The sequence below is a fragment of the Pseudopodoces humilis genome, chromosome 8 (assembly GCF_049639895.1).
Source record: "Pseudopodoces humilis isolate 2021_Gansu_Grassland_sample_001 chromosome 8, ASM4963989v1, whole genome shotgun sequence".
In the NCBI taxonomy this organism is placed as follows: domain Eukaryota; kingdom Metazoa; phylum Chordata; class Aves; order Passeriformes; family Paridae; genus Pseudopodoces; species Pseudopodoces humilis.
Window position 1 is genome coordinate 32958129 of NC_142207.1, and position 12442 is coordinate 32970570.

Below are 12442 nucleotides of genomic sequence, written 5' to 3' on the forward strand. Positions count from 1 at the left end.
ATCAGTAGCAGGCAGTAGAAGGTGTTCTGCAAAACCTGGTGTTTCTGGTCTTTTTCAGATTGTGCAGGAGTCTCCCTTCCTGACAATGGATCTCTTGGAGTCTTGTTTCCCTTACGTCTTGCTGAGAAATGCATACCATGCTGTCTACAAACAAAGTGTTACATCCTCTGCCTAAGTATCTACTTACTGGAGATAAGACATAGCACGCATCTGTGTGGCCTCAGTTTTATCTGTAAACTGTGGAGCTATTTTACTCTATGGCCTGATGAACAGTTTTGTGAATTATAAACTTTTTCCATAAAGTTGTATTCCTAAACAGTGGTTTCTTAATATGGTTGTACTACAATATAAGCTTGGTTGATTTTAGGTTGCACACTTACGGAATTTTTTTTTCTCATTCCTTTTTTTTTTTTTTTTAACTTTAGAGCACCAGTTATGTTTTAAAAATACTACTTCTGCTATATGTTTTTTGATATTGATCATGCAAAACAAAAATTGCTTGTTTATTTCCCAGAGAAAAATGTATGTAGTGATTATTTTAGATAGAGTAGCTTTCATCTGTGTGTAAATTATTTCAAATAGGGAGAGTTATAAACTTGTACCTATTGTTCTTATTGAAAACAAATATTAGATGTGCATTTCTGTGAAGTAATTACAGCATTTCTAGTTTTATTTTGAAATGTTCACCAATCTATGTACAATGACACTATCTAACATTAAAAATGTCATAGGACTGCTTATCCTACAGACAGTGATCCTCTCCCAATACTCTTAAACAACTGCAAGTTGTGGTGTTTGTATAAAGCATAGTGGAAATTTTTTTTAAACTAACTTCTGTGGTGCCCTGTTGGCATTAACACTACCATTGTATTCTGCTGTATAATAAACATTCTTACACATTTATCATATATTGATAAAACGTTAGCCCTTAACCACTTTTTATATGTTTTAAATTTTTGAAATTCAAGTGTACCTTCCATAACATACAATAAACACTAGACTGTATTATCTGTAGGTGAATTATTTTTAATATAAATGTTATTCTAGTATTTGAAGCTTTAACTGTGCTATTGTGCATTGATTTACATCTCACAGTTCATTAAATATCAATCCTTAGAGCTTTTATGTGAAGACTTCTTTTAATCCTTCACCTTTTGCCTTTTGCGATAGTGAATCTTGTAAAAAGTTGGAAGAAGGAATTAAAAACAATCTTAAAAATGTCAGTTTAGTGCCATTATCCTTTAAATCTTATTTTTACATAATAAAGCAAGAAAAGCATTTATATAGTATGTAGCGATGCCAGTTGTACCCATAGATACAAGTGCATTGTTAAAGTATGAAACTTGAAATAATCCTAGAACAGGCGAATGTTGCTGAAACCGTAACACCAGACATGACTGAGACAGATGTATAATAGTCCCTTTTTTATCACTCATGCAAATTGGCCTTGCAGGATAGCATGGGCTCATTTAGCCTGAAAGCTGACCAGATGGTTGTGCTCTGTAATCCCTGATGTATAAAAGCTGTGTGTTCCTCAACAGGCTCTTGACATTGTATAGAGCCCCTGTTCTTGGTGCAACTTCTGTGCATGCTGGTAACTTTTTCTGTTATGAAAGAGCTGTTGTGTGCTCAGTTACAATAGCTTCCTCTGTCCAGAGGAAAAAAGTACTGGAATAAAATTGTCCTAAGGAAGTAAGACAGTACATCTATATTTTTCCTAATTATGCATTTTCTGTTATAACTATGGAAGTGTTTTTAAATGGATGAGTTAGTACCATTATGAAGAAGTTTGTTCATAAAGTAATTAGGTTGAATGCAAGATTTAAGAGTTCTGCTCTGTAATACTTATTGTCTAATACATTCAAATGTTCTGATTTAAATTAAGATTTTGATTATGATGTAGCCTTTTGTGGGAAAACAATGCCTATTTTCAAGATGGATTCTTGAAAAACTCAAGTTTAAGAAAGAACTTACTTTGTGCCTTTAATGTTTTTAAATACAAAACACTTGTATGTGCCCATTTGCCTCAGATCCCAGATTTCCACTGTCTGTGGTGTTAGTGAACCAAATCTAGAAAACAGGTAATCATTGACAAATAGGTAATGAGTGTGATATCTCTGCAAGAAGCTGCTTCTGACACAGTTGGATTAGATTGAAGCACGAACCTTTTAGACATGGTGGTTTCTGTGGGAGTCCTTGCATGTGTCTGTCACACAAATCCCTGAGGTGATGCCTTTTTAACTACACTACTACTTTTTTAATTCTTCCTGCAGGAACTTGGGTGAGCTCAGAACAAGCCACACAAGGTAAGAGTTGGGGAAGAATCATGTGGACTCATCCAGGTGTTGGCTGGATTTGGGCAGGGCTGGAAGGGTTTCCTTGTTTTGTTCTTGCTGTATTTCTGTTCCTGGTTTCAGCTGACCTACCACAGAGCTATTTAGGGTTTAGCCTGCTCATGGAAGGCAGAGCACATCAGGCCTGGTCCTCAAGGCAGCCTAGGTCCATGAACTGCACAAACTGTCAAGAGCCTGGTGAACCAAGTTTTTTGGGAAGGAAGATAGAGAAGGAATTTTTCCTCTGTCCACAGCTTCGTAAGTTCAACACTTGCCACTGTATATCTCAGGTGGCCTTCTGTGCCATTACAAACAAAATGTGTTTGTAATTCCTGGAGCATGAAGCACAGATGGCTGGGCTGAGTTGGCCCCATATGAAGCCAGTTTGGATCAAATGTCTAATTCGTGGGGGAGGGTTTTGCCTCATGTGAGAAACAGTGCAGAAGAATGTCCCATTGCTGCCCACAGAACTATTTTTATAGTTTAAAAAGATCTGTCTGCCAGGACAAAAGATTACTATTGAAAGCAAGGGCTACTCCTAAACCCTTTTTATTTTATTTTCTGTGTAGGAAAAGGAATTGGTAACACTTAGACTGTATCACTTTATGCACTGGAGAAAGGCATTCTCCCCCAGAAATGTTGATGATTTGAAGAAAGATATGAGCCTTCTTCAGCGGGTCAGCATGGGCTTGTATGACTTCAGAATTTATTCATTCCAGATTCAAGAATTTCGGACCACAAGTAAATATGCTTGGCCTCTAAACTGTATTTTTTTCCAAAATACTTCCCTGGTTCTGAGATTCAACACTGTGATTCATACTAAAAAGTGAACCCTCAATTGCTTACTAGTAACTTATAAATTTATGAAGTTCAGCTATGTCAGAATTAATGCTGTAATATTTTTTTTTTTGTGAATTTTTCCCTGGAGCTGAATGAAGCTCAAAGCTAGGCATTTAGGTGTAGCAAGTTATCCTTTTCAATCAGTGAAAGAGATTTTTTATAGATAGGCTTCAAATTGGCCTCACATCCAAATTCAAGCATCCTTTAACACCATAGTCCATTTTGGATACAATAGAAGTAATTTATTGCAGTTGTATTCACTACTAAATGGGGTTGCTGAACTAAGGACTGGAAGAATACAGGGAACTGCTTCCATTTCAGTCCTTGTGGCTAGCCCTGAAACATGGACACAGCATGTCCAGAGCAAGGTAATTGAAATGGCAGCTATGTACATTCATGAATTGGTTTCATGGACAGAAACAGTTTTCAGTGTTGTCAAATAACCAGTTTTCAAAAATACTGAAGTTCTACCTTTATTCTTCTGTAAGTACAATTTTTTAAATAATTTTAGTGATAAAGCTAAATCTTCCCCTGCAATGACAAAACTTTTTTACTTGAATTGACCACTCCTTGTATGGTTTTTGCTGTTTGTCATGTTATAAAGTCTGTAAGTATTTGTACTAACTCATAACAAAATCAAAATGTCCCTCTGACTTGTGTCCAAAACCATATTTGTTTGCTATTAGTCATGCTTTTTCTAGCACTCCTGGGTCGAAACGACCTGTTCACTGAATATAGTGTCAGTGTGTCTCACACAATTCAGGAAGAGAAATTGTGAGCATTAAATTCAGAATGAAAAGCCTCTATTGAACTTTGCATGAAGTAAGGGTATTTTGAATAATTTCTCATGTAGACTTTGTTGTTGCCCTGCTCATGATCATAGTAATCTTACAAAGTGCCTTCTCACAAAAAGTGAAGGTAAGCAATAAAAATTGTGCTGACACCTGTGTGAAGAGAGGTGTGCGCTGCCAAGCTCTTACCGCTGTTTTAAAACCCAGAGCTCATTAATCCAGGTAATTTCCCAGTACCCACATACTTTCCTATCTTGTCAGTACTCACATCATGTGTCTACCAGGGTGTGGAAAAGACCATATCCCAGGTTACCTGCAAACTCTTCTTGCCCTCTTCTGGCCTTGTCATCAGCCTTTGAGTCTGGCTGATTTTGAGGGAATCTCGATGGGCAGCCAGTGCAGGGGACACAAGTCTCATGTTTGGTAAAAGCAGTATTACTTCTTAATACAAATTCAACTGATCTTTTTAACAGTAGTAAGAACAATGTCAGCAACAATGAAATCATCCCTTGCATAGTCACACAAAAGAGAAGTACCACAACAAATGCATTGTAAACTAAGACTGTGTCAGTTATGGTAATACAGAAGGGGACTGAAAAGAAAGGGGAGTATGAGGGCAAAATGCTTATCACAGAGCCATCAGAGAAGTTGGGAAAGACCTTACTCAGTGACTGTGATTCCATTTTGTGACTCTGAAGTCACTGGACGTTTTCTGGATCAAATCTATATTGTATTTCACAGAGTTCAGAATTGCATTTAAAAATTTCAGCTGATGTATCCTCTTCATACTGCACATGAAGCAAACTGATCCAGCCTTAGGACTATTTGTAAATAAAGGATCCTTGCAAGTGTAAAACTTTGCGGCGTCTTGAGCTTGTGTTTGCCAAGACTGAGTCAGCAGAACTGGATAGGACCATCTCTCTCATGCCTGTTTGTCATGAAACACTAAATGTAAAACCACTAAAGGTGGTGTGTGCTGTTTGGATTTAGTTCCATATATGTCTAAACTAGAAGGTGTCAGGAATGATGTTGAGTGTTGCAGTAGGATCAGGTAAGTGAAAGAGTTCATCTCAGCAATTTCTTATTTTGGATAACAAATCACATCTAAAGGCTGAGAAGATGGGCTGAGCCTGTGGCATTTGCTTTAGAGGTAACTTTATCAGGGGAACAATTGCACCACTGTTTCCATAACAATTTTTGTTTGAGTGCTAAGAAAATATGTGAACTTTTATCTAGTAAAAACTCAAAAACTATCAACAAGGAAGTTACAGTGCATTTGAATTTTATCGTATCATACTAATTGTTTGCTGGCTAATCCATGGTGCCCCAGGCACTGGTTGGTGGTGGTCACAGTCCTTTGCTAAGAGGTGTTGGGGTCAGACATTTGTTCAAACATCAGGTTCATTTGTTTCAAATCTCTCTCCAGATGGTAAAGTGAACACCTTTTGTGGATTTTGTTGGCAGAGATGACACTTAGCACAGTTGTCATAGGTATCACATGCTTCTCAAGGAGAGTCCTGGAGCATTTAAAAACCAACATCACATCAGAGCTTCCCAAAATCCCAGTTACTAGCAGAAGAAGCAAGCAGCAAAAGAGTAATTGCATATCTGTGTTGTAATTTTGCAGGTAGGAGATGGGGATGAAGAACTGCAAGTTAAGGACACAGCCTCTGGCATAACACTGAGGTGCCTGGATCCCAGCTTCTAGGTGTACATGCTGTTAAGGTCCCTGTAAACCCTGGTGTGCAGAGCAGAGGGAAATTAAAGGCAGTGATTACCTCTGAGGGCCATTTTAAAACTATCCTGCTTGAACCAAGTGGAATGGGGCTGTGAGGATAGTTTGCAAAAGCATTGGAGCTGAGATGCAAAGCAGATAAAAGCCCTGCTGCCTTCTTCCTAAGGAAAGCTCCCAACAAAAAAAAAAATCCCATGGTACTGGAAAATGGCTTTTTCTAAAAAAAGATGTATTCTAATGATTCCAGCATGGTGACTGGCAGCCCTGCAAACAGAGGATGGGCTCATTGGGTGAAGATGGGGGCAAAAAAACCCAACAGCACACCCTACCCTGAGAAAAGCTGGTTGGAAGGTTAATTTTATGGATCTTGTGAAAGCAGTACTAGGGGAGGGACAGGAGAATGGCAACACTTAAAACCTATAAATATTTTCTAGAAAAATATTTTTTCTAGAAAAGCTTTTCCCCTTGGTATTAGTTGAGCTGTGGAGGTTTGTCGAGTAGAGAACTAAAGCAACTTTAAAACATTTAGTTCTCAACACTGTCACCCTATTATTTAACCTTTAAAAAAAAATCTTAGTTAGAAAAAAATCTTAATGTCATCAGGATATAACTGGAGAAAAATAAGCATAGTAATAATTTGGTAGCTCTGATTTTTTTTCTACCACAATTAAAGTGTGTGTGGGATAAAGAACTGAACGTCCTAGAGTTCCTAAAATATCCTCCAGATCACTGTTTTGAGGGGTGTAGGGCTTCAGCATAGCCTGATGCATTTTTCAAAGGGACTGTAAATCATTAGGCAGGCTGTGGACTACTGCAAGAGTCTAAAAGATGTGGTGGGCAAGGAAAGGCTTCTGCAGAAAAACAAGATTTTCTAAAAGATTGGACACTTATTTTAGACTAGGCTGTGGATTATGTTAATGTCTAATGGCTTCACACAAACATTGTGTGGATTTATGCTCACAGACCACCCACTCTTCCTTAATTTTGGGGTATCTTTCTATTTTCTACTTTTATTGCTATCTCTCACAGAAGTAAAAATAAACTGGCAAAACATGGGACACCGTGACAAAGTCACAGCAGCAGCTGCAGCCTCAGCAACTCTCCCCAATTTTAAGGCTTTTCAGTAAATCAGAGATGGGATGAGAAATTGAGTTGTGGAGTTAAAATTAAGCACCCAGGAGCTACTCATGTGGAAAGCACTGCCAGCTGTGCAAGGGTCTGAGCGAGCACTGGGCAAGTGAGGCATACAGATAAGGAAATTTGGAACCTTAATCTGGGAAAATTAAGAGCTTCTGTGTGTGGGTTAGATTTTTAACATGGAATTGTTTTTACAGGGCTAGATTTCATAGTTTTCAGCTTGCTGGAGCATCTGCTCTTTGTATGGCTCAGCAAGTGTGTTAGAAGCTCTCAGGAAAGGGGATTCTTCTCCCAAATTTGCTGAGGTTTCCATAGTGAACCCTTAGAGATCCCAATGGCTAAAAACACGAGTAAAAATACACAGAAACTGGGCTGGCTTCTATTTAGGGGTGTTACTTGATCCTTGGTGCATCAAACCCAATCAGCTCCCACTGAAATGAGAGATGAGTCTGAGTTTCAGCACCTGGTGATGTTAGGCTGGTACTGCAAAACTCAACTGTTTGTACAGGGCTTATTTTCAGGCATGGGTGTGATTTGGGACTTAATACTGCTGGGCACTGCTAATAAAGCTGGGTGAGCAGCAGCTCAGGCCATGCAACCAGAGAGGCTGTAAATCTGAAATAGTAAATTTATGGTTTAACAAAATTAAATTTGGAGTGGTTATTGCCTTTAAGCTAGGCCTCTCAAGTTATTTCTGCAGGGGCCAGACTAGAAATGCTGTGTAATGTGTAGAGTATTATAGACCTCTGTGGGTTTGGGGTTTTTTGTCTTAAACACTCCATCTGGAAGCAATTATAACTTGGAGAGGATTCAGGGGATGCGGTTGTGTCTCTGTCATGGCCCACAGTGGGAGAGAGAGATGTATTTTTTATTATCTGCGTGGTCATTGTAATAGAGTACAGCAATTTGTCACATTAGAGTAACAAATTGAATGCATATTGGAATTGAATGTCTGTACATAATGCTACCACGGATGCTATCTCACAGTCATAAATACTTGAGCAGGAGTTTAAACCAAAAAAAAATTGAAAAAAAACTGTATGCTGGCAAGGAAAGCAGCCAAGCATCCTCCTTTGTGTCCCTTCCTATGCAGCAGCAGGACAACCAGTGGAGGAACAACTGCCTGCAGGACACTAATTACATGTCAGTCAGTACTTCAGTGACTGTAGATGGTTGTTCATCTTTGTCCTGAGCAATTGGTGTATTCACACAGACAGGAACAGTGGGATTAAGTGAAAATGGAGCTACTTTGCTTTGAAACACATGCAAATGTTTTCCCAGTTTGAAGTCCAGGAGCTCAGGTACTGTGCTAACTAACCCAACTAACCAACTTACTGTGCTTTTATCACCTCTGAATTTAAGGTGTGCTCTCCCAAAGGAAAAAAATGGCAGTTGTATCCCTTGCTTTAAATGATGCATTCTTGGTGCTAAACCAAGGGGTCAGGAAAGCTGTTGACATTGTAATTCAGCAATGCAAGGAACAGGAGCATTTCTATTCCACCAGAATTTCTTGGCTCGCATCTGCACAATATTTTACAATGAAAATGAGCTGGGAGGATTTGGGGGAAGGTTGCTAAGACACATCAGGAGGATCAGCTTTCTGTAAGTCCCTTCAGCATGGCTTAGGGCTTTGAGAAGCACATACAACTTCCAATAAATCTGGCAGTGATTTCCCATAGAAACACTAATCCAAGCTCCAATGTCCAGGTGGAAAATCAGCATTGCAGGTAGCAAATTTCAGTACTGTAAAGCTGTAAACCCTGACATGGCCACAAAAAAATCTGAGAAAAATCCTAACCATCAAACAAAATCACTCTGCAAAATGAGACTGCTGTGGGAGAGATATGTGTCTCTGTGGAGAGACTTAAAGCCTGTCATACAGAATTGGCATAATGTTTTCTTTGAAATACATGTCAGTTGGGCTTCATGGTGTCTAAAGATAAAGCAGTATATTTTCCTAGTAATACTACTAATTTTACCAATAACGTGGATGCAAAACACTGGACAAATAGTTTTGTTTTTGTTGTTTTTTTCCCTGGGAATTCAGGAACAGTGGCAATTTGAGCAATTATTACTATGAAAAAAAAGCCATGCAGATCCCAAGAGCAAGGGATAGTTAATAATGATCTGTCTAATAAAAACAGCCCCAAATATTACTGTCTGAAATACTGCATTAAAAGAACCTTTTCTTCTTTGCTACTTCCACACCATCCATGGAGAAGCCTGAAAGATTATTAGAATAAGTTAATAGTCCCCCGTGTTTTATCTGCCTGAGGGAGTTGTAACAAGACCCTGGCTGAAACAGGAAATATACAATAAATCCCATTTTTATGACTCTGTAAGTCAGTGATTTTATGGTTTTAGTAACAGGCATGTCAGAAGTATTTTAGGGTTTAGTTTTCAGTTAGTTGTGTGGTTGTTTTTGGTTTGTGGTTTTGTGTTTGTTTTTCTAAGGCAGTGTATATAAGTAAATTAAATCACATGTAATCCTGAGATTGCCAAAGAAAGATTCAGGACAACAAAAACCTGTTCTAAAGAAGTATTTTCTCAGCTAGTTTTATCCTTGGGAACATCCTGAATAGATACAGTCACTTCTGCACCTTTTATTCAGTTGGAATGGGCAGGACTAGACCATAAAGAGCAGTTTTGGTTTATAAACAGCAGCCCACTGGGTCCTTGGGCAGCCTGAAGCAGTGATGATGGGGAGCCCCCCAAGCACAGACTGAGCTCGTGTCTTCTCTGAACACTGCTAAAGGTCACTGATGGGAAGGCTCTGGCAGAACATGCAAAATGAAAGTGAAGAGATGATTTCTTATAATGTCACCTAGAGCTTGCAGCCTAACGCAGGCTGTTCCCTCCACTGCTAACGAAGTTTGTGTTATCCAAAATACAAATGTGGCTGCACACAGGCCACTGCATCTTCAGGGCAGCTGTTAGACCAGGAAAAATAACACCCTTGTTCTGCTTTTTTTTCCTGATCTCTGATTTTCCCTTTCCGAAATTCATAGAACCATACAGTGGCTCGGGTTGGAAGGGACCTTAAATATAATCTCATTCCTCCCCACACCCCTGCCATGGGCAGGGACAGCTCCTACTATTCCAGATTGCTCCAAGCCCCTTCCAACATGGCCCTGGACACTTCCAGGGATGGGGCAGCCACAGCTTCTCTGGGCAGCCTGTGCCAGGGCCTCACCATCCTCACAGCCAAGAATTTCTTCCAATACCAGCCTAAACCTGCTCTCCTTCAGCTTGAAGTCATTCCCTTTTGTCCTGTCACATCTAGTTTGTTTGGGACACATACTCATTTCTCAACCATTTGTAGACTATGGAATTAAATGCATCCACAGCATGTATTTAGTACCTCTTAGAAATGTAAATACAGATTAGTTGATCTACTGAACTCTGTCCCAAGCCAGAGAAGGTGGGAGCTGGTCCTTCATCCTCCCTGTGCCTCCTCTGGCCTATAAGCACCCTTTGCTTATAGAGGTAAGATGCTGGGGTGTGTATATGGGGATGTTTCTTATCTCTAAAGGGAGATTATAACACTTTGGGGTATAACACTGATGCTAACAAATACACCTGGGACTGGGATAAAACTGATACCAACAAATACACCTGGGACTGCCTTTACTGCAACATGTTAATCTTGACCAAACCTTTATGTGTTTCTTACTATTGCAAAGAAAACTTCAGATTTCAGTTTTTATTTTTAATGAGGCCATATTTCTACATTTCTGTTCAGTAATGTAGTTGTTCCAGCTTAAATTTGAAATAGATGTATTTTTGTGTTTCAAGCCATGAAGTTTTCCTAACAGACAGTTCTAACAGTGGAGCTGAACATCAAAGCATCTCAGAAACCCAGCTCCTGCTTCTTAAGCCTGTTGCAGTTTATCTGCCTCAAGAGAAAAACAAGGGGGAGAGAGAAATGGTACTATGTAAAGGAAAAAATAACAAAGAAATAAATTAATTCCGGGCGCCTGGAAGCAGTTCCTTTTTTAGCTTCCTTTTGGGGAAAGGTGCAACAAAGCCCACAATCCCTTTTCCAATCCTCTCTGCAGCCTTCCTCCTTCTGCTCTGTTTCTGTATCCCCAAATAAAATTGGTTGGCCATCCCCAGAGCTGTGAGTGTTATCCTCCTGCTGAAATCCATCCTCATGGCACTCCAAGGCAACCAAACTGGGTTTTTTAAATGGGGTTATGGATGAATAAGTTGCAGTCCAGGCACTATGCACTGTTGTAGGCTAGGGTGATTCTTGTGGGGAATAATAATAATAATAATAATAATAATAGTACCAACACCTTTTTCTGTAATTTTTGTATGAGCTACTCTAGAGGCAAATCCCTGCCTTAGGCCTCAACCCCACTGAGTTCTTGTTTATTCTAGGAAATGACTTTGTGTGATACTATGGGCTGTATTATTATTCTCTAAGTTTATAGGTTAGTACCAACCCCCCAAAGCCTACCATGAAACTCAAAGGCATGCAGTGCTGATCTCAGACTGCTGCCTGGGCATACTTTTATTAAAAAATTCTTGCTGGTCATGCATGACATCAAGCTGATAGAATGATGATATCATAATTTGACTAAGCCTTTCTGGAGTTGTTCAAGGTAAGGAATTTGACTGTTGTCACAACCCAGCCCCAGAGTTTTAGCACTGCCCCTTCTATGTAGATGGAAGCTGTAGGAAGAGATTTTTTTCTTCATAAATCTGACGAAGATGGTGGGAGAGAAGGTGAAATTCCTGACAGCACTGTGGTCGCACCCCGAGCAAAAGCTACTTTGTTTTTTGAGACTGGTGGAAAATGTCAGATACCACAGCACATGCTTTCTCAGCTAACATACAAAATCACCATCTTCAGTAGGTACACCTATTATAGCTCCAATTAGCAGTACTGGTGCACGTGAAGACAGAGCGTAGGTTGGTGCTTTGCTCTTTAGCCATTTTATTTTCCTGCTAGTGTAACTCTACCTGCAGAGCAGAGCACTGTAGCTGCATTTTGATAGCACGAAACCAGAGCCCTCCTCTTCACTCTCTCTTTTTCTGCTTTACCAGACTCCTCATCTGTTTAAAAAGGTGTCAAGACTGACCATACTTTCTGTATAACAGAAAATAACTTGGCAGACTCAGGGGGGTGTAAATGTTTGGTTAAAATAGCAGTGTTTCAGGTCAGTAATCAGATTTCCTAGTTCCAGCCAGAGGTGAATTTTTACCACCTCGTATAAGTTGATTTATAGTGGAAGCATTAAGAGGTAATGGATGCAGACAGCCCTGTGGGCCAGCAGCCCCCAATCCTGCTGGCAGCTGATCCTCTCCCAGGAGCCTGCCAGCAGAGCAGGGCAGTGAGCAGTGCTCTGCTGCTGATGGCACGGCGTGTATCTTCACACCAACACGGGAAATGTGAAGCCACATTGCATAGGAAGGTGTTTTAGTGTGTTGGTGATCTCATGGAGATGCCAGCATTTGCTGTTCTGAACGAATTTTCAGTAATTTTACTGTTTAAATAAAGAAGTACAAGGTCCTCTCGTGTAGATCATGTAGACTTGGGGCTAAAAAAATAAATTTACGGACTTGATAGCCTTCTTGCAGGCATGGGAATATTCATTATT

At 39.7% G+C, this 12442-nt stretch overlaps 1 protein-coding gene across 4 annotated transcripts in view; it reads left to right on the forward strand.

The window, feature by feature from the left end:
- Positions 1–1884, forward strand: part of NCKAP1 (NCK associated protein 1) — a 58289-nt gene extending 56405 nt beyond the window's left edge. For all 4 annotated transcript variants that reach the window (XM_088058857.1, XM_088058858.1, XM_005528918.3 and 1 more), the window contains one exon: positions 59–1884. In XM_088058857.1, the coding sequence (XP_087914983.1) occupies positions 59–175 (117 nt within the window). In that variant the 3' untranslated portion in view covers positions 176–1884. The remainder of the gene's footprint in view (positions 1–58) is intronic.
- The last annotated feature ends 10558 nt before the right edge of the window (positions 1885–12442 follow it).